The following is a 23,249-nucleotide window of genomic DNA, read 5'->3' as shown; positions in this document are numbered from 1 at the left end:
AAAAAACGAAGAGGCATCTGTGCAGAGTTTCAGAAAGCTTATCAATCTTATGAAGATATATACTTGCAATTTTATTTTAATAACATTTTCTGTATTGGAAATAAGGAATGGGAATTTCTTCTTCAAGAGGTGAGCAAATTAAAAAATTGGAGAAATAGAAAACAACAACAAAAAAGGGCATATTTTTGTATCAGGAAGATTTTGAACCCATGGATGAAATGCAGTGTGATGGGGCCAGGCTAGAGCAAGATTTTAGGGATCTGGTGGGGGTGGGAGTTGCAAAATCTAATGAGTTTAAGTACCAGTAAGTACAAATGATGAATTCAGGGACCAAAATAATCCACATTCTCTATTTAAAAGAAGGAGGAGGGGGCTGGCCCTGTGGCCAAGTGGTTAAGTTTGCCTGCTCTGCTGTGGCAGCCCAGGGTTTCACCAGTTTGGATCCTGGGCATGGACCTAGTGCCACTCATTAGGCCATGCCGAGGTGGTGTCCCACACAGCAGAAGTAGAGAGACCTACGGCTAGGATATATAACTGCGTACTGGGGCGGGGCTTTTCGGAGAGGGAAAAAAAAGAGGAAGATTGGCAATAGATGTAGCTCAGGGCCAATCTTTAATTAAAATAAAAAGGAGGAGGAGGAGGAGGATGGGGAGGAACAGGAGGAGAAGGAAGATGAGGAGGAGGAGGAAGAAGAAATATATATCAATAACAATGAAAAGAGTCTCTGGAACCTAGACAATTGAAGAAACAGTAAACATATATGGCATTTACTATGAGCCATGTACTTTTCAAATCACTTATTATTAACTAATTTAATCCTTGTAACAACTCTACGGAGAGGATATCATTTTAAAGAGAGGATTCCCATTTACAGATGAGCAAACTGAGTTAGGCAACTTGCTCAAGATCATATAACTAGTAAGCCGCAAGGCTGAGATTTGAACTCAGGCAGTCTGACTCCAGAGTCTGCAATTAGGCCCCTAATAAAAGGTAGCTACTTTATTAATAAGATTGGGATATGGGAGGTTACCAGATTTATACACTAAAACTTTTCTAAGGTATCCGAAACACCACCAATGGCATTGTTGTGACATAAGGCAGGGGATGGAACACTATGGTATAAAAATTACTGGTATTAGAATAGGTCAACATAATAGAAATTCTCAGTGGCCAGAAGAACTCTGTATTACAAAGCTATATAATTAAATAAATTTGGAAAACCTTGATGTGACCTCATAATCTTGAAAGACATACATTTCCCCCAATTCTATCACTACTAAAATTGGCCTAACAGTACGCACAGCGATTTAGCCCACTTCCAATTCTCATGCCCAGATAGTCTTCAATATAGTTCCCCACTAAAATGAGTCAGGCCTCCACAGGGACAAGCCAATTCCATAACCTGGGACAGGACAAGAATGAGGATAGGCCTGGAATACCTTGTTGCTGCCACATAGTAAGAATGACTCCAAGAGCATCAGGAACCCTGCCACATGGGCAGAGAAGTCAACATAGGAGAACTCTCCCCGCTGAGCTGTGACAATTTGTGCATCAAAAAAAGGAGGAGGAGAAGGAAACAATAATGGAAACAAGTTGAGTCTGTGAATGACTTGTGTTCATATGTCACTCAAAAGGAAAGTTAAAGTGTACAAAAAGATAGTTTCCATAGAAAAGAAGGGTGACTCTAATATTAAAGATTTGTTACAATTTGTATTGGTTTCTAAAACTAGGAAACATTAACATACAGGGTGATTTCATTTCTTTTACAGAGCATTAATTTTATGTCTGTTTATAAAATGTCTACGCTAAGCAGGAAAGAATAACAAAAGGAAATGTAAGTCAGGTGGCCCCAAGACTTTCGGGCCCACAGGACTCTTGGCGCTGGTCTTCATAGAACAACCAGGTGGAAAGGGGGCTGGCGGTTCATCGGCCACAGTGGTCACACACAATTAGCAGGGAAACAACAGCCAGCAGTGGGTTTGTAACATGATAAACCAGGCACACAGCCTAAAGAGGAAAGCCAGGTATTCAAACTCAATCTCTCATCTCTTAGGAGATGAAATCTCTATCTGGCCCAACAAAGGATGGTAAAGTATTAATAAAGAATGCATAAGTTTTTAATAGTGCTGAAGACTAGGTCAATGCATCACAGTGATAAGGGGTCCTGAGTTTGAATCACCTGGAAGCCACCTAGTCCTGTGACCTGCCCAAGAATTAGCAGGTTGGTACCCACATCCTCTAACCTTAGCTATTCAGAAAAAGTGTTCTATCTCCTTTGGATCTGAAAGATCACTGCACCTGCCCGGAAAGTGTCAAAGTGATGTTCACTCTAAGAAAACTTTGCAATAAGCAAAACAATAGCCTTGGGAAGATATAAAAAACAAGAACAGAAATAATGAATAAAAAAATTAAACCTAAGATATTTAGCATTTTATAATTAAAGTATAAATGTATTATTACATCTTGTCATTATATAACTTATTTTGTATATGTTTCATCTGCTGTTTAAGGTGGATGAGAGAAGTGGTCAAAAGGAATCAGCTGTACTAAATTTGTAGTGGAATTTAAATAGTTTAAGAAAATTTAATCAAGCAAATGTATAATCAATGTTTAAATGCTCAAGGAGAACTGGTTTTTTAAAGTCTTGCTTATTGGATATACAGGGCAGACACGGCCAGCCCCGCTCATATCCTCTGGACACTCACCATTTCCTGACATGCCACTTGTGATTCCCTACCTGAGGGATTCCTCTGCCCACAAGAGTCCAGTTGGTTCCGCCCAAAGCAGGCCAGAACGGCCACAACCCCCAGGAGCAGGACTCAACCAATGACTGATAGGAGTCAGTGGATAAACGCCCTAGCTTTCTGACCTTTTGGTAAGGCTAACTTAACTCACAGGCCAGTACACACCATCTCCTAGAGACCCCAGGGCAAGTGAGCCACAGCCGCCCACAGTGGTAACCTCCTCAGTATGGCTTCCATTATTGGCTTTCATCCTTTCTCTGACTCATCTCCACCCTCTCCTACTGGGGCTTCCTGGGATTCTCTCCCAAATGAAATATATGGACTCATACACATCTCAGGGTGTGGGCAACCCAAACTAAGGAGAAGAGACGAGTTTAATGAATCAAGCATTAAACAAGGCACACGTATGTGTACAGCTCATGCACAATATCCCCTGGACATTTCATAATCTACCATAAGAGAGCTGGTTTGAGCAGCAAAGTCAGGGGGGTGAGGCACTGTCTGGGGGGACCTTCCGCCTCTCCTGTCAGCATCTCTTTCCTCTCTCCTGGAACCACCCTCTCTCTGCACCAGGACACACACTCTCGACTCTCACTGGGGAAGGTCTGATTCACCCCACAGGGAGCTGCAATTTCAGAGGGCAATCTTAGAAACAGAAATATCCATTCCTAAGGCTGGAGCTGGACCAGGGACCGTGGAGGGGATGATATGAGTAGGACGGGGTAAGTATCCATTTACTCAGCTGTAGGACACTCATACTCTTGGGCCTTGAATCTGCTACCAGCTCCGCATAGGCCATGAGGGACTTCTGGTTATGACTTTTCTAAGCAGCCTCTCAAAAACAGAGTAAATGAAGACCCAGCTTGCCATCCCTACAAACATGGTGGTTAACAGCTCAGGCTTTGCATTCAGGCCTACCCATTTTACTGTCACCTTGGGCAGGTTCCTTAATGTCCCTGAACCTCAGTTTCCCCAACTATAAAATGGGGGAAATATCATCTAACTCATAGGGCATCCCTCTTAATAAAGAGAGAACAACACTAATAAGTTAAAAATTTTTGAGGGCTTAATACCCACCAGGCCCTTTCTATGCATTCTCATTGCAGGGTCACACAGACGTATCTCAATTTCGAATTATAAGAAACCTCCCCAGGGTCACCCAGCTAATAAGAAGCAGATCGAGCTTCAAACTTGGGCAAGTCTGATTCCACTCTTAACTTCAGTGTTATACTAAGGATATGGAAAGTAATTAACAGCGCCCAATACACACTAGGTGCTTAATAAATGTCATTTCTTTCCTGTCACCTTACTTCATCATTCTCTCCTGGGCTGTCTCCCACTGCAGAAGGACTAAAGTGAGGAGCACAGACAAGTAGAGATTCACGGAGGCTCAATGCCAAGCTCTTAATAAGGAGCCTTCAGAGCAAATAGATTTTGGCTGCTTCTTCTATTAATACCCAGGCTCTTAAGGTTCTTCCAACTCCTTAATTTCCTTCTCTGGAACCTACACAAAATCCCCAAAATGACCTTCAAAAAGTCAGAAAGTCAAGAATAAAAAATATCTTAAAATTTCAGGTGAAATTAAGTCACCTCTAAAACACGCTGACACAATGTCACAGAAGAGTTCTGGATCAGGACTCTGTCTTGTAACCTCACTCTGGCATTAAGCTGGATGACTTTGGGCAAAGCCACCTGCCTTCTCTGTGCCTCTTTTTTTTTTCATTTGTTAATACAGAGATAATACTCCTCGTCTTGCCTTTCTAAAAGTACTGAGAGAATCATGTGAGGCATGTGTGTGAAAATACTTCACAAATGGGGGAATTTATCAGTATTAATCAAGTGCTTATCAGACTTGCTAAGAAAATTCTTGAACAAGAAAACCGAGAGCCAAAAAGCCGAGGTGAACAGCAAGCTGGAACGAGGAGAGGCAGGTGGTTAAGAAAAACTAGCTGTCAGAACCTCATTTTCAGTGCTGGCAGTTAACCTTCAATCAATTTTATAAGGCCAGGAAATAGCCATATTTTTAATTAAGTGTCGGCAGTGGTAGACTCAGCAACATAAAATTTAATGGTGGGGAAGACACCAACTTAAAGAAACACAGCTTCTTACCTCTCCTTCTAAGAAAGATATCTTTTCTAAAAGCTGCAGTATTAAGAGCTGTTTCTGTTGCACCTTTTTCTTTAATGATTCAATCTAGAAAGAAACAAATAGAAAATTGTTAATCAAAAATGTAGAACTGTACAAGTCAATTACCTGAAAGACATGCCTTTGGTTTTCATTCAACCAGAACCCTATTCATTGATTCTTTGTGTTTCATGGAACAGCATTAACACAGGATGCTCCATGGAAAGGGGCTTCTGTGGGACATCAGAGAAGCTTGGGACATCAGACCTGATTTTGGAGTCACATCTCATTAGGATTGTTTAACTTAGCATTTCCATACTGATTTTGCCATATAACCCTTCTTAACATCCCACAGATGTCCCAGAGAACAAGCTTTGGGAAATGCAGAGACAACTCTACACACAAAAAAAATTATTCAGCTTGAATTTATGAGGCACCCTGCATTTTAAACATTCAGCTCTGTTATTCCTGTTAGTTCATTCGTATTTATTCAACCAGGTGTCAAAAGTTTTGGGCTGGGGAAAGGGTCATTGTCACTAAAAGTGCTAATGAAATTCAGAGGACTGAGGACTTATGTGGCCTGGGGCAGGCAGGAAGGCTGCCAGAAGGCAGAGGCGTGAGCTGGGCCTTCACCTGTGTCTTTAGAATGTGTTCTCCCTTGGGCAACCCCAGCTTTGTCTTCCATTCGTGTATCACGTCTCCACACACAAGCTGTGGAGGAGTCAGGGTGCTCCGTAACACCTCGTTACACAGGCTTAATTGTGAAAGCACAGTTCACAGATTCAAACAAATAAAACTAAACCAAAAGGAAAAAAAAGTGAATCCTAAAACTTGGAAATGAACTGAAATATAGTAACTTAACTGTATATCAAATTCATGAAAAGAATTCAAGTGTTGTTAGAACAAGGTATTTGTATATATTTAGTAGAACGTATTCCAAGCACAAACAGAACTGCAAAGAAATCTCTTATTCGCTAAGAAAATTGTTAGTAGTAATATCAGTATTGTTATTCTGAAACTATTTGATATCTATTATAGTATAATAACATTTGGAACCAAGATTTTTAGCACAAGAGAAAGAAACACAAGTCTCAAATCTAAGAAGTAAAGAAAGTTTTGTCAAATTTGAAACGAAAACATCAGTATGAACTCACAATCTTTTATTTTCTTTAGTTAAATATGCATTTCCTAGCTCTGTCCACTGAGAAAACTTAGAATCAATAACAATAAGCACATAATATATCCAGATTGTGGTCTCTAAATGCCATTCCCCACCAATAAAAACACAGACATCCTGGAGGAATGGACCATTCCAGAGGGCAAAAAATATGCTACATGAACCCAAGACACCTTGTTTTGCCTGAAAACAAGGACATGAAGGGTCTCCCATGGGCCAAGGATGGGACAATTTGAGCATCAAAAAGAATAATGAGAGCGCAGACATTTCTGCAAAGAAGATATATGGATGGCCAATAGGCACATGAAAAGATGCTCATCATCACTGATCATCAGGGAAATGCAAATCAAAACTACACTAAGATATCACCTTACACCCATTAGAATGACAAAAATAACCAAAACAAAAAGTAACAAATGTTGGAGAAGTTGTGGAGAAAAAGGAACCCTCATACACTGCTGGTGGGAAGGCAAACTGGTGCAGCAACTATGGAAAACAGTATGGAGATTTCTCAAAAAATTAAAAATATAAACACAATATGACCCAGCCATCCCACTACTGGGTATCTATCCAAAGAGCTTGAAGTCAGCAATTCCAAAAGGTCCCATGCACCCCAATGTTCACTGCAGCATTATTTGCAATAGCCAAGATGTGGAAGCAACCTAAGTGCCCATCAACTGATGATTGGATAAAGAAGATATGGTATATACATACAATGGAATACTACTCAGCCATAAAAAAGAATAAAATCGTCCCATTCACAACAACATGGATGGACCTTGAGGGAATTATGTTAAGTGAAATAATCCAGATAGAGAAGGACAATCTCTGTACAACTCCACTCATACGAGGAATTTAAAAATGTGGACAAAGAGAACAGATTAGTGGCTACCAGGGGAAAGGGGGTTGGGGGGTGGGCACAAAGGGTGAAGTGGTGCACCTAGAACACGACTGACAATAATGTACAACTGAAATTTCACAAGATTGTAAACTATCATTAACTCAATAAAAATTTAACTTAAAAAAAAGAAATACTACTCAAAAAAAAGAATAATGAATGTAATTGAGTTAAACACAAGGATTATGTATTTTTTTAAAACCCTGAATATTTTATGATTCTTAAAAAACAAAACAGCAACAACAACTCACTGGATACCATGGGAAGTAACAGGGGCACCAACTCCTCACTTAGAAACTTGGGAATTTAGAGGAAAGAATACAGCATTCATCCCACTTTACTTGTACAAAATGCATTCTGAGATTACTAAAAAGTCCTAGTTTATAAGGGAAGAAGTTTTACTGTTCAAAAGAACTCAAGTTAATAAGTGGGGAAAGAATGATAGATTTAGAAAATCACCACTGTGCAATCCCCATGAAATAACTGAGTCAAGCGACCGCCATTAATAGATGGAACAGCGAGGGGCAAAGCTGATGGGGAGTTTACAACTGTGCTTTGGGCTGTCACCATCTGAACCCATGATCAGCCTTAGCATCACCCCAAGTGGGACAATCAGACATCACTGCCCCTAAACCGATACAAAATGGATCACACAGACCACCACCACCAGGAAGCATTCTTGCCTCCCCCCACAAAAAAAGTTGAAAATGAATCCAATCAAGCTTTTAGAGCTAATAAAAAAATAAAAGGTCAAATCCAGAAAGTGGGAACTTTGATAGGATAACTCACTCAGTTCCTGCAATAAGTCACGGGGTGGGGGTAAACTTGGGGGGGGGGGGCAGTGTAAACAGAGACAGCATGCTCTAGATTAAAAGACTTTAGAAGCATAACAACCAAATGTAATGGACCTTCTCTGGATGCTGATTGGAACAAAGCGTCAGCAAAAAGATAGATCAATAAATATCAGTACAAAGACATTTAAAGATATTTTGGAAAATTTTATTACAGAGTGGTATCAAATGATACCAAGGAATTATCATTAACTTTGTTAGGCAGAACAATGGCAATATGATTATATAAGAAAGCCTGTATGTTTTAGAGATGCATAGTGAAGTATGCAGGAAACATATGCAGAATGTCTGGGATTTGCTTTAGAATAATTACACAAAGGAGAACAAAAGAGGGAAAGAAGGAGAAGATACAGCAAATGTACCAAATCTTACTTTCTGTTGAATCTGGGTAATGATCTGGGGGATTCATTGATTATTCTCTCTGTCTTGAGTGCATCTGACATTTTCATTATATTTTAAATTCCACCTAGTGTCAAAAAATGTAATCTTCCAACATGAAAAGCAAACCATACAAAATAGAATATAAGAAACACACTTAAGAAAAAATGTCCAATGTTGATAATAATTAAAGAAATTACCAATTAAAAACAGTAACAAGTTACCCTTATTACCTTCTAAATTTGCCCCAAACTATTGCCTGAGGAAATCCATGTTGGAAAGACTGGGAGGGCCAGCTACGCTCATGTGTTGCAGGTGGCATTGTAAATTAGAATGACCCTTTGGGCAATTTAGCAATAAATATTAAGAGCCATAAAGCTGTTCATACCCTTTGACCCACTAATCCCACTCCTGGGAATTTATCCTAAGGATATAATTCAGACGTTGGAAAAAAGCTATATATACAAAGATGTTCTTGCTTCTATTATTTATAATAGAGAGAAAATGGAAATAACCTTAATGTCTAGCACTAACGGAATGGGTAATAAATTATGGAATATCAATTTGATGGACTATATTACACAAACACTAAAAAAAATGCATTGCAAAATAGAAAAGTGTTTACAAAAAGCCTTGAGGGATAGAAAAAAGTTTACAAGGATTGAAGGTAAAAGCTGGAAGAGAAGTTAGATAAATGAAATAGTTCTGGGGTTGGAGTATGATTATGAGCAAAAACAAGTTTGTTTTGTGTAAGTTCCCTTCAATTTTTTGTAGGAATAATTTTCAAAAATCACCCTCATCATGTTCCTTTTTCATTCCTTTCTACAGTATTAAGATTTTTCAAAACTGACTTTTAAAATCTTTAAATGATAGGAAAAATGGGTACTGAAATTAACTAAAATGTTCCAAGAAGGTCAGGGGTAATATTTAATCAAGTAACATAAAAAGGGACTTCAGATATACCACTTTCACTATATCTGAAGTAATCAGGCTGTGAGTCAAGGGAAGCAAGAAATGCAGTTTAAGAACATCTTGATGAACAGCTCATAGGAAGATAGCGAGAGGATTCTGCTGATCTTCCTCCGTCGGTTTTAGTTTAAAAAGAGAAATAAGACAAGGCAGAGAAATCACCCAGAGAGAGAGCTGAGGGGAAAAGAACTCTGGAAGTTCTAGAAGGCAGAGGGCTGATGCTAGAGAAAAGGGGTCCCTTGTTCTGGGGAGAAAGAGTGGGCTATGGGAGGGATTTGGGGGTGCTGAAGCTTCTGACGGCAAGGCTTGTTTTTTTCAGCAACTGATACTTCAGGAAGCAATTGTGCCATCTGCGCTAAATGAACACTGTGCACGCACATCTGCTTTCATCCTTGAGCCTTTCTTACAGAAGCATCCTGCACAGCATATTCTGTGGCCAGGGTTGACCTGTTCAGATTAGAGACAAAGGGATGTAGAGGCTGGCAGGCAGTGTGTGGCTGGCCCCTCATGCCCTACAAGATGTGCCAACTTTGAATCCCAACTTACTCTCCCCTGGGGTCTGCTCCGGGAGCACATGCCATGCCTTCTCCCAAGCAAGGCACCAGTTTCTAAAACAAGCAGACCTGCATGCTTCTGGGTTTGATAACATTCTAGGCAATATCTGATGCCCAAGTTTTTGGTTCTCTTTTCATAATTGCTAAATCACATATTAGTGTAGAAAATGGTGTTATTTCTGACTGCGAACTTCAAAGAGCCTTGAAATACTATCTCTATAGCATCTAGCACATGATAAACCCTCAAAAATTAGCTATTACTACGTTATTACTGGTATTTCTCCCTCCCTAGACTGTGAGCTCCTTGAGAGTAAAGATCTAGGTCATGTGTACATTCTCAGACAACGAACGAACGAATCAACGAATCCATCCATCCATCTCTTTACAATCATCCCTTAGACTTCAGGGCCAAAACTGTCTGGAACAGACTCGGAGGCCCAGAGGAACCAAAGTGGACTTGATAAACACTTTGTGTCCCCCATAAGACCTCCCAAAATTGGGGGCCACCCCAGAATCCAGGGTACTATGCAGCTGGTATGCAAGTGAAAGCCATTTGGCCCCCTTGCTCTCACTTTTTGACACATTTAACTTTGTAAATTTGACCTTCAAGAGGTTCATGTGCTCTTCAAGAAGCTGCAATTAGGTCTAGCTGTCACCAGGTGATGGAAATAACCCAGGCTCAAGTCAGGGCATGAAGAAATGAGAAGCGCTCATTTCCCAGACCTCATCTAATTTATCTATACAAGAACATAATCTTGTTGCAACAGTTCAATTTAAATATCAAATAGTAGACCCCCTTAGAGAACAAAGGGAAGAAACCCATCTTGGTAAAATCTGGAACCTTTTAACTGATGTTAACAGAATTTTTTCTTATTTTTGTCTTGATTAGCATGGTTCTTTGTAATTCAACCTGAATATATGTCTTGCAGCCAAATTGATCATGCAGGATATTAGGTCTCTGAGACTATAGGCCAGATTGATATCTAAGGGGAAAGTCTTCTAGTTTCTTAGAACCGATAATGGCTTTTCTTCACGTTAGCCACAATTGAGTTACCTGCACAGGTGGTTTATGCTAAGCAATCCCTCTTAAACCATAGCCACATCCTGCAATCAGCTGCAGGGAGCTTTTACAAAATACGGATTTATAGACCCTAACCCCCAGAGATGCTGAATATATCACTCTCTTACTTAACCCTCTCAAGCTTCTAATGTTCAAACTCTCTAGCACGGATGTGAGGCCCTTCTGCTGTGGTCCCATTCTATCTCCTCAGTTTCCCTTCAGGCCTGTCCTGTCCCACAATGAACCCTATATCTAAGCCACCCCATCCAGTAGGCACTCCGTGGACATACAATGGTCCTGCCTTCAGGTTTTTGCACAGGCTGGTGCTTCCACTGGGCATGCTTTCCCACCCTCCATCCCCTTCTCCAGCAGGAAATCTCCTGCTGTCACAAAGTACTCAATAGTCACCTCCCAGACCAGCTCTTCCAAGTCCTCCAGGCCGGCTTTGCGTCTCCCTCCTCTGTTCTACCTCAGCCCTTTGAGCAAACCCCTGTTAGGACACAGCACTGCCATTAGCATCCTTTGTTTACATCTTTCCCTTGCACTAGACAGCACACCCACAGGGAACAAATGTTCAGTGTATCAACTGTCTTACATAAAAGAGCAGTTCTCTTAGGAGATGAAATCACCCTTGTCAATCTGCACATTTTTATAAACTGCTTTGGAAACAGATTGCCATAGTGAAAGGATTCCTCCCAATTCCTTTCAAAAAGAGCTTGTATGTCAACTAAACCAAAATGAAATTGTACAAAATTTTAGTAAGGTCCTGTTAGGGATTCAGAGCAACCCCACAGGTTGCAAGTCTTCTCAGCTGCCTGGAATTTTTTTCCATTAGTGACAGACATGTAGGACACGGGTCATTTTGTGTGAGATGTCCGAATATGATAGAGCTCTATAATTAGAATTTGTGAATAGTACCCAGTTGTGCAAGACTCATGAAACAATTCAATACTGAGGTTGGGGATGTGATGAGAAATTAATGAATATAAAAAATGCAGCAGCAAATAAATATTAAATATCAGACAGCACTTGATATGGTGTTTTTAAGAAATCGTGCTTTGAGCTGTTTAGCTTTACCAGCTGGAAAATGATAATATATATGCATCTGAAAAATGCCTTACATAAAACAGGAAACGCACTGAAACAGAGCATGATACTAGAAAGCATGTTAAAACTGATGTCACATTTAATCAAATTGTTTAAAATCTCATAAGGGAAAGGGAATTTGATTTTTTTTAATCCAAACTGTTTAAGTTTATGATATTATTGTTTATTTTCCTTGAAATTTGTTTTTTTTTTTTTCATTCTAACTTTTGGAATAATCAATTAAGGCCCACAGGCACATTTATTCAAAATCAGGGTGTGAGGGCTGTGTGTGTGTGTGTGTGTGTGTGTGTGTGTGTAACACTTGACCACACATTAATAAATAAAGTCTCCCAACCTCTGTCACCAACACCTCCACTTTGTTGCCTCTTCCCATGGGCCCTCATTTAAGACTTTCGACTTTAAACTGCATTTATGAAGAAATAATTCATTTTCTCAATGGAAAAACGCATCAAAGATGAATAACTGCCAACCAAAGCTTCTAATCAAAATGAGATAAGCGGGATTACGACTTCTAGGTCCAAGTAAAGCAATGCGATACTTCAGTGTGAGCCCCTGCAGACTTCTCAGGGGAAATTTATGCTGTGAGATTATTTGAAAATTTCACAGAAAATAGCTTGAAGATCCCCATTACTGTTTTCAAAACCCCTAGAGATCTAGTGAATCCGTGAACCGAACGGGGCAGGAATAGAACAGGAGAGGCAAGAACCTTCTGCAACTCACTCAGGGCTTTAGTTGCCTTCTCCCTTTGCTTCCCCCTGTCCTGACAGGGCCTTGTTTTCAATCCACCCTCTTGTTTCCTCTATGATATGGCTCATAGTGGTCTCCATTTCCCTCAATAAAATAGGAATCATGCTTGATCCTCATATGCCCCACCATGAAAAACGAGAATAATCGAGGTTTTACACTCTTCATCTGAAAAGCTTCTTTACTTTTACTGCAGCTTCTCTTAATTCTATTTTAGAAGTCTTGTAGCACTGTAATTTCATAGTTGTTGTATTTTTAAAGTGCATTCTCCTTGATAAAAACCACCACAGTAAGAATTTAAAAAACAATAAAGTTACTCTCTTTTCCTAAAAAACAATAAAGCATAGGGAGGTATGACAAGATCAGATTCTGCCCTGCCCTGATGCAGTATGAAAGAACAGTTTCAAAAGGACAAGGAAAATGGAACATTATCTCATTTTAGGGGGAGTGAAGGGAATGAATTAAGGCCACAACAAAACGAACCTGAAAAATTGCTAAATGAAGCTCTGAGTGGGGAAAATGAAAAATCAATGAAGGAATGGAGAAAAAAGGTACATTTTTCATCTTCATGAGGCTTGATTGGGTTTGTAGAAATTCATTTTCAATTAATGTGTCTTGTGGCATTCAGCCAGGCTAGATATGAACAGGGCACATATTTTAATCAATTTTTTTCTATTAAGTTTGAAGTAATATATAATAATAGAACCATAGCATTCAAAAGGATGAGTTGAAACTGGCTTCTGAGGTAAAATAATCTAATTCGGTTCAATTTCTATCTTATATTAAAGATAACCTAACTTCTCTTTAAGGAGAGGAATAGCACCCTGATTTTCCTGGATGCCTAAAAGTGACCAGGCTATAGAAACATCAGGAAAGGATGAATGATCTGGCTTTCCAATCTGCATGCATCCACTGGGAAGGAAGAAAGAGGGTACACTGGGTACCAGGGCTTTTGCTGGGTCAGCTCACTATTCTGAGAAACAACCCTAAGGGTGGTTAGCCCCATAGAGGAGGAAACTGAGGTTCCTAGAGTTTCATTGTCCATTCATTCCCTCAGCCATCACCTGTGATCACCTCTGTATCAGGCCCAGTGTGAGAAGCTGGGAGCACAGCAGTGAGCTAGGAAGACCTGGTCTCCACCTTCAGGGAACAAACATCCTGGTGAGGAAAGCAGCCAGTAAATGGAGCAAGAAATGCACAAGTGAGTGCAATAAAGGGAGCAGGCAGAGTGATATCTGGTACCCCCTGCAATAGGATGCACCTGCAACTCCTGATGGGGCAAGGGAAAGGTTCAGACCACTGGGCTAAAGAGGGTGACCAACTCATCTCAGATTGCCTGGGACTTTCCAGGTTTTAGCACTGGCAGTCTCATGTGCCAAGAACCTTCTCATCCGCAGGCAAACCAGGACAGTTGGCCACCCCAGAGCTCGATGCTGGCAGGCCTGAGATCTAAACCCCCATCTCTCTGATGTCAAGGCACAGGCTCTTCCATTCACCACACTGATGTTCAGAGGTTTGCCTCCATCCTCCCTGTGATGACAACCCATCACTGCAATGCTGTGGGGGGGGGGGGGGGGGGCGGGGGGGGGGTTAGGCAAGGCTGGAAAGAACGTCGGCAGGTGATATCTTCTTTTACAAAGGATTTGCTGTGGCTCTAAGTCTTTGGCCTGTTCTTTTCTCCTCTGTGACTTGAGAGGAGGAAGGTGGAATGGAGATGTGGAGAAGAGGATGCTCTAAGGCTCTCTATCCCGTGCTTCCCCTGATGGATGCAGTATCAGGGCCCAAATGCCACACACTGAACAGGAATGTCTAGGGAGGGAATTCTTTCAGACTCGTAATGAGATGATGTAATGGAAGAACCCTGCTCCACACCAGGCACAGAGCTGGTATTTTAAAAAATGTTCCTGGGCGTGGAAGCAACCTAAGTGCCCATCAACAGACGACTGGATAAAGAAGATGTGGTATACGTATACAATGGAATACTAGTCAGCCGTAAAAAAGAACAAAATCGTCCCATTTGCAACAACATGGATGGACCTTGAGGGAATCATGTTAAGTGAAATGAGCCAGATAGAAAAGGACAATCTCTGTATGACTCCACTCATATGAGGAATTTAAACATGTAGACAAAGAGAACAGATTAGTGGCTACCAGGGGAAAGGTGGGGTGGGGGGTGGGCACCAAGGGTGAAGTGGTGCTCCTACAACACGACTGACAAACAATAATGTACAACTAAAATTTCACAAGATTGTAACCTATCATTAACTTAATAAAAATAAATAAATAAATAAATAATGTTCCTGGGGCAGCCCTGTGGCCTAGTGGTTAAGTTCGGCGTGCTCCGCTTTGGCGGCCTGGGTTCGGTTCCCAGGCGTGAACCTACACCACTCATTGGTGGCCATGCTGTGGTGGCGACCCACATACAAAACAGAGGAAGATTGGCACAGATGCCAGGGCAAATCTTCCTCAAGCAAAAAGAGGACTATTGGCAACAGATGTTAGGTCAGGGCGAATCTTCTTGAGCAAAAAAAAAAGTTCCCAAAGTTCAAGTGCCCCAGAATATGAACCCTCCCCTGCATGGGCCAGGGCTCTCCTGGGAGCCTCCTAGACGCCATTCCTCCCCTTTCCCCTCCTATTTGCCCAGCACACCCTGTTCAGAGGCATCACTCTGGGGCTCAGATCTGATCAGGCAATGGGAGCCATTGAGGAATTTGGAGCAGAGTAATAAAGGACATTTTCTTGGCTCGTTGCTGATAACCCCCCACAATCAGTCTCAACCTACATTTCCAGCCTCTTCATCACCACTCCCTCCTGCAATCTGGTCAAACTTGATTAATGCTCCCTCAACTCACCCTCTACTTTCTGGTCTCCAGGTTTTTGTTTTTTGTTTATTCTGTATCTTGTCTGGCATATCCTTTTCCACCCATTCAATCTCTGCCTAGAAAAATCCAACCCATCCTGCAAGACCTGGTCACATATCACCTCCTCTCTAAAGATTCTGCACCCACACCAGAATTAGTGGACATTTACGGGCACTGTGCTAAGCCTTTAGCATGAATTCACTATATCAGTTATCAGTCAATTCCTATGACAACCTTCGAAGCAGGTACTATTATCATCATTCCCATTTTGTTGACAAGGAGGCTGAATGTTAGAGAGGATAAGCAACTTGCTCAAGATATAAACCCCAGTCAGGAGCAGAGGCAGGATGCAAAGCCAGATTTAACTTACTTGAAACCTACGAGCTTAACCACCAGGTTCTCCAGCTTCTGTGTCCCCAGTACACAGTCATGCCCTGGTGAACACTCATATTCTGCCTTGAGTTCTAATAAGTTTTAATGTCAACCAGAAAGTTCTCTGAAGTCAGGAACTCACGTTCATTCTTGCACTCGGTTCATAAAATGTCCTTCTTAAATGTTCACTGACTGATCCATCAGAGAAGAGCTCCCTATAAGTTGGACCTGGTTTCTCATCACCCCCATTCCCACTCCTATGTGTGAGGTATGGGTTTCCTGCAGACTTCAGCACAGGGGCAGGACAACAGGAATATTTAAAGACAGTGACACAAGGGAAAAAACTCCAGCCTGATAAAGGTGGCATGAAAAAATCAGTGGGGCAAGGACAGACTATTCAATAAATGCTGTTAGAAAAACAAGCCTTCCATGAGCCGCCCACCCCCCAAAAAAGGTGGAGCCCTATTCATACCATATACACAAAAAATGAATTCCACATAGATGATTATTTGTTCAGCAAATATTTATTGAACACCTACTATATGCCAGTGACTATTCCAGGCGTTAGGGGTACAGCCATGAACAAAGTAGACAAAACCACTGCCCTCGTGGAGCTTACATGCTAGTGGAGGAAAAAAGACAACAAGGAAATAAGCAAAACAGAGAAGTGAAGTGTAGGACCTATTACAAAACGATAAGTGCTGGGGAGACAAATAGAGCTAGGGAGAGGATGGAGGGTGCAAGTGTGGGGTTATAATTAAAGATCTGAAGATGAAAAACACAATTCTAAAGCTATCACAAAAAATATCCCTATGACAGACAGACAAGACACATAACACAGCACAAAAAGATTGATAACTTTATGCCAAAAATGAAAAACTTGTCTCTTATACAAAATACCACAAACAAACAAACACCATTGACCGGGAGAAGATAATGGCACCCAAATATTTTTTGATAAATGATGGATATTGATAGTATACAGAGTCCCCACAAGTCAGCAGAAAAAAATGAAAAACAACCAAGCAGAAAATGAACAATAGACGTGAACAGCCAATTCATGAGGTTGGAAGCCTGCATGGTGAGTAAGCTTAGGAAAAGATGCTCAACCTCAGCCATTATGAGTAGCAATCAGACTGACGCAAATTAAAATTAAAACAAAGGGACACTGTTTCACAACTGGCTAAAATGATAGTCCAACAATGCCAAGAGGTGGTGAGGATGTGGAGAAATCTACCCTCCATATGCGACAGGTGGAAGCACGTCCACACCTTGGAGACCAAGTGGGCAGCAACATCTAGGACATGTGAAATTGTGCCAACCCAGGCCCAAGCAATTCCTCCCTAAGTATATTCCATAGCTAGAGAAGCACAGAGACATGTTTGGCATCGTTTGTAAAAGAATAAAAACTTGGAAACAAGCTAAATGTCTATCAATAGGATACATTAAAATATATTCATATAGTGGAATAGTAGACAGCCATTAAAATGAAATAATTTAGATATTTATGTAACAACATCAAAAACAAAATTGGGGAGAAGAGTTGTAAACTGTACACGATAAAATCTGCTTATTTATCTATTATAAACAAAAATTTACATACATTTTAAATACATAAACAAAGCTACATACTGATAATAGATACACGTGTATGCATAAGAGCACAGAAACATGGCCTGGATACAGACCAAATTGCCTCTGAAGGGGGAGAGGGAGGGGAAGAAGAAAAAAGATCAGAACTGGAGAAGAGTAAAAAGAGAACCTCTTCTTTGCCTGTAATGTTTTCTTTTATTTAGAAAAAAATCTGAAATATGCCAAAATGTTAACATTTGTCAATTCTAGAGGAAAGTACATGGGTTTTTGTTTTTATCATTCTGTATAATTTTCCATATTTAAAAATTTTTTCCAATTAAAAAAAAAGCAGCAAATGAACGATGGCTTTGGAGTCAAAGATTGAGGTGTGGACCCTGCATCACCATCATTTACTGAGAGACTGCAGGCTACCCATTTTTTAAGACTCTACGTCTCAGTTTCCTGTGCTTAAAAAATTATGCTGATAATACCTCCACAGAGGGTTACAGTGGGAATGTGAGGTCTACAGGCATAGCCCTGAAATGTGAGAAACAGTCCACAGCAGGTAGTTCCCAGAAACAGGAGCACAGCCTCACATACTCTCTACGGGCAGAACGTGGGCACCCAGGTCTCTGAGAAATATTTCAGCCCCAAAGAGAAACAGTCTCAACAAAGAGAAAGTAGTTCAATGACATTTACAAAGAAAAGATCTTCCCCCTTGAAAGGATCATTTGTATCATGAGCACATTAATCAGTACATGCCATACAATGAACCCGTAATATTTCTAACGCACAGAAATAAAGGCTTATATACATATGAGCTTTCTGATACCTTCTAAAAACCTCACATTTTAGATAAAGTATCCAAGATTTTAAAATAAAGAAGTGAACAATACAATGTTAAAGACCAGAATTCGAAACAATAACATTTTCAATTACTATAAATAAATTCTGCCTTAAACTTTTGAGGAGCACCTCCTTCGGGTGGGGCATGGAGGGGCCAGGAGACAGAACGGTAGCCTTAAGAGGCCGAGGATAACGATCTAGTTGCGGGGGAAGGGGACAGGAGTGGAGCACCTAACTCAGGTTTGACATGCGATAAGTCAAGTTCACACTCTATCACAGTCCTGGCAGGAAAGGGTAAATTGAGGGGCACCAGCATAGGCAGGGAGGGCCAAGTTGAGGGAGCTTCCGTCAGGGAAGGGACCCATTTCTAAGGAGATCACCAACTAGCCCAGGCCTCAGGGCCACGCTAGGGGACATGCCCGAGATACCTAGGGTGACAAATTTCAGAGGCACTCTCAGAGTCCTGCAGACACCCTACACACCTCACTCATTCTCGGCCTCACAAAACAAGGTCTAGCTGGCCTCCAGTTACTGTCTGTAGCCCAAAAGAGAGAAGAAACTCCAAGAGCATGGGGAGAGCACACAGCCCTGGGAGAGAGGCTCACATGGGTGACCCACTTTCTCTACACGTCATTACATTCCCTTGTTTCATATTATTTCATTTTTTTGAAGCTGCGTAATCAATCTTTTCCACTAGAACAAGTGCCAGTAACTTTTCCAGCAGAGACTTACAAAAACACGAGGGCACTAAAGGTACCCCTAGAAACAGCGTAGGTCACTATGCCAGAGCAACATCTATATTAGCGATTCTCAAATGTGACTCAAATCTCCCTAGCGGAAGTCTGGATACCCAGCAGGGTATCTAGGGATCTGCATTTAAACAGAACACCAGCATAGGTAACTGCATTAACAGTTCATTACTAATATAAAAATTATTCATCTGCCTCCTTTCCCATCCACTGCCTACATGCTTAAACTGGGCGGAGACGTCCAAATGAAAAACCAAAGGCAACTATTGACAAGAAAGCATCCGCCTGCCCTCTTTGCCATGGAGAGGTGGTGGGAGTGGAGAACCACCCAACGAGTAAGGGACACCCAGCCCTGATGAACTCCCTCCATTAGCCCAGTCTAGTAGCTTACGTAGGCTACCACCACCACTGACTATGACTACCACTGCTGCTGCTGCTACTACTACCAGTTTTCAGCAACACTGTTAGGTTTTGATGAGATGCTAGCACCTGTGGCTGTCTCAAGAAGACCTCCATAAAAATAAAGCATGCATGAAACATATTTCACTTCAGTGAATTTCAGCCAAATATATTTCTCTTTTCATCAGATAACACTTCTCCTTCTCACGAAGTTAGTTGAACTGTCTATTCAGGCAAAATGCCCACGGTGACGGAAGCAAACCAAACTTTTCTTAAACGAACAAGAAGAGGGCTAAGTTGACTAGTGCTGTTGATCTCCATTCAGAAAAGACATCCTCAAGGCCGCCTCTCACATACAAATATAATCAAACTACATGGACACTTGGCTGCTTCTGTATTTTCTGGGATGTGATCTGGTGGGGAGCACTTCCTTCCTGGAGCACTGGAGTTCTTCAAGCCCACGTCCCATCTCCTTAGCAGGTGTCCTTGGCAGCTTTTCCATAAGTAAGGCTCCATTTTCCAGGATCTTAAGATGAGCCTCCACCTGGCACTTTCTGAATGATTTTTTAGTACTATTTTTCATTGCAGTTCCTTCTATGATGTCTAGGAACCCAAGTTTCTAAAAATACTCTGTGGATCTTTGAGTTCTCGTGACTCCGCAATGTGAGTCTGGACAGGTTGAGGTTACGGTATGTGGGGGTTTTCACAAATGAGAGCCCTACATGGTCCTATTTTCAATAGCATCCCCCTCCTGTTTGTTCATCCGCTCATCACAGATACATGCCACCTCTTCCCCGCAGAGAGAGTACAAGCGTTCTTCTAATCACGAACAATAAAAGGGATCGCTTCCAACCCAGAGCAGGCTACCATTTATCATCTTCCAACGAGCCGGAGACTAAATCTGGAGAAGAGTTCGTGTGACATGATCTGGAAACAGTTCAATTGAGTGGATTAGGCTTGTGGGCTCAGTACTTCCCCTACCCCCACTTGGCTAATTACCAGTGATGGAGATTACTCTGAATCCTCTAAACAGAAGGCATTGGCAAAAATGTACTTTTGTCTAGTACATTTCAGCACATCATACAATAGTTTTAAAATAAATTGTGTGCTAACAAATGGCTGGTCCATTTAAAATAAAAGATTCTTGGGATGGTGGGAATTTAAATTTTTTTAATTGCTTTGTGTATAAATATTCTACTCAAATACTTAGACTGATGGCTAAGCTAGAACACAGCACAGAGCACAGAAGAGAAGAGAGAAGCTTACTCGGAGATCCCATTTGGCCCTGAAGAATCCCAGAGGAGAGAAGGGCAGCCCTGTGTACTGGTCAAGAAATCAACCCAGTTACTTTTGCTTTTAATTTATCTAACTTCACTTTGGGTATACACAGCAGGAACCCATCCATCAGTAATAATAATAGCAGTTAGTATTCATTGGGTAGTTCCTATGTTCCAATTAATATGCTATAAGTATTTTATATACATCATCTCATTGAACTCTTAAAAAAATCCTCTCTGGTGGATACTGTTATTAACCTCACTTTACAGATAAGAAAACTAATAACTTTTTGAAGGTCCCACATCTAGTAAATGCAGGTCTGTCTGCTTCTAAAGTCCATGCTTGTCCCCATTTTCTAGGCCACCTTTCACTGTATACCCATAAAGGTCTCCAACCACAATTCTCCTAGGTCTCTAACTGCAGGGGGTACATGCAGATTCAGCCTTCATTTTCCAAGATCTTGGAACCAGGGAGGTGAGTTACAGGGACCTGAGAAAAGAGACAGGAAGCCCTGCTTTGCTGACTGGCTTGAGAGCCAGAAACCCAAACCTCAATGCTCTGAAGAGTTACTCATCGTCCAATCTCCCTGGTCCACTTTATCTCTCCAAAAACACTGTTGCTTTATAACAATCACATCACTCTCAAAAAATCTAAGGGATGATAACTGAATACTTTCAGAATCATTTCTCAGGAACTGCAAAAACGTTCTAATTTGTCTCGCTCTTGAGAAGTGGTCATGTTCATACTACAACAAGGACTGCATTCTTCTCTTTCTAAACAGGTGCAGTGAGGCCAAGTGTAAGGTCCTCTGTGTAGACAGAAGTGAGTAATTTAAACCAGGATGAGGCCAGACATGCACACACAAGCAGAGTGGGAAGAGGATTTTTGAGAACTACTTTTGCTCTCTTTGTTAGTGGGAGGTTCTCAGCTTCCACTGGAGTTGGCTTCTGTCCCTTTAAGTCTCTAATACCTGTTTAACAGTGTGCCTCATCGACCTAGCTTATTACCAACTTCTCTCTAGATGGATCTGGATAGCCTCTGGAAGGTTTTTTACTATCTGGATAACACCAGGCCAGCAGAGCTATTAAGAGTGAGCTGTCACAGAATCCTCTGTGCGGACAGGGCTAGCAAGATCCCCCGACAGGACCTTCACACAGTCCCACTCTTGGACCAGCCCTCGCACGCCAGTGCTCCTGGTCCTTGCTGACTGGTCTCCCTGGCTTTCCTCCCTTGAGCCCTTCCTACCCTGTGTTTACTACCAGCTTTCCACCTCAGGCACAGCAGCTTCCGAGGAGGGCTGGCCAAATACATTATAGTTACGCGTCGCTTCATGACAGGGATACATTGTGAGAAAGGCATCGTTAGGTGATTTGGTCCTCAAGTGAACATCACAGAGTGCACTTATACAAATCTGGAAGGTATAACCTACTACACACTTGGGCTATATGGTACTAATCTTATGGGACCACCGTGATATGTGCAGTCCATTGTTGATGGACACATCATTATGTGGTGCATAAACCAGCATGGAAACCCAAGCCACTGCTCTAAGAATCTAGAGCATTGGTTCTCAATCCTGGCTGCATATTGGAATCCTGTGGAGGTTGAAAACAAACCAAAAGGGCCAGCCCCATGGCATAGTGGTTAAGTTCATGTGCTCTGCTTCAGCAGCCCAGGGTTTGTGGGTTTGGATCCCGGGCACGGACATACAGACAGCTCATCAAGCCATGCTGTGGTGGTGTCCCACATATAAAATAGAGGAGGATTGGCACAGATGTTAGCTGAGGGACAATCTTCTTCAAGCAAAAAGAAAATAAAACCCCAATACCCAGTCCCTCCCTCCCACCCCCATCTGCCAGATTCTGGCATTTTTTAAAGCTTCTCAAGTGATTCTAATGTACAGCCTGCATGGAGAAGCACTAATATGAAAATCAATTCCTTGCACCTTTGCACTCATTAAACACCTAAATTATAGAAGTAGGTGGGGGTGCAACTGCTTTCTGCAAAAGTCTACAGAAATAATGCCTCCTCTGCAGCTGAAAGGAAGCCCCTTCAGACACCTTCCATTGGAAGAAACATTCCGCCCATCACAAACAGCATCAGGAAATCCAAAGAAAGAAATGAAAACGAAAGGATGCCTACAGTTCACGTGGGAAAAGGCAAAGAAATTCTTATTAAACTACTATTTATTCAGCTGAATTATATCATTGCTCATTGGCAAAAATGTAAATCCACCCTTTTTTGAGGGCAAACAAGAATTTGGTCTTTTCCTCCAGATAACTTCCCCCTGGGCAGGAGAGCCGCCTAGGTTGGCAGGGGACCACACCTCCATGAGGGCAGGGAAAGAGGTGTGGACGACTACTGACTGAGAAAATAACACTTAAAGATGTGTCAGCCTGTTCACTGCTCCGGGCTCAGGTTCCTCCCAGCCTTGTGCTCCTCCCAGGTCCTCGCTCCTTGAACAGCAAGCTAAAGAATGCAGCCCATCTGAGACAAGGACCTAATCCCAACAAGACTTTTCACAAGAAGAATGAAGCCCGAGGGATTACTCTAGATTCTAGTTCTA

The 23,249-nt window shown here is 41.6% G+C and overlaps 1 protein-coding gene across 2 annotated transcripts in view; it reads right to left on the bottom strand.

Annotated features, from left to right (window-relative positions):
- Nucleotides 1-23,249, bottom strand: part of MYZAP (myocardial zonula adherens protein) — a 118,787-nt gene that overhangs the window by 44,630 nt on the left and 50,908 nt on the right. For both annotated transcript variants that reach the window (XM_046654635.1, XM_046654634.1), the window contains exon 11: nt 4,854-4,937. In XM_046654635.1, the coding sequence (XP_046510591.1) occupies nt 4,854-4,937 (84 nt within the window). The remainder of the gene's footprint in view (nt 1-4,853; nt 4,938-23,249) is intronic.

Source organism: Equus quagga, chromosome 2, assembly GCF_021613505.1.
Source record: "Equus quagga isolate Etosha38 chromosome 2, UCLA_HA_Equagga_1.0, whole genome shotgun sequence".
Taxonomy (NCBI): Eukaryota; Metazoa; Chordata; class Mammalia; order Perissodactyla; family Equidae; genus Equus; species Equus quagga.
This window is presented reverse-complemented; position numbering and strand designations above follow the sequence as displayed.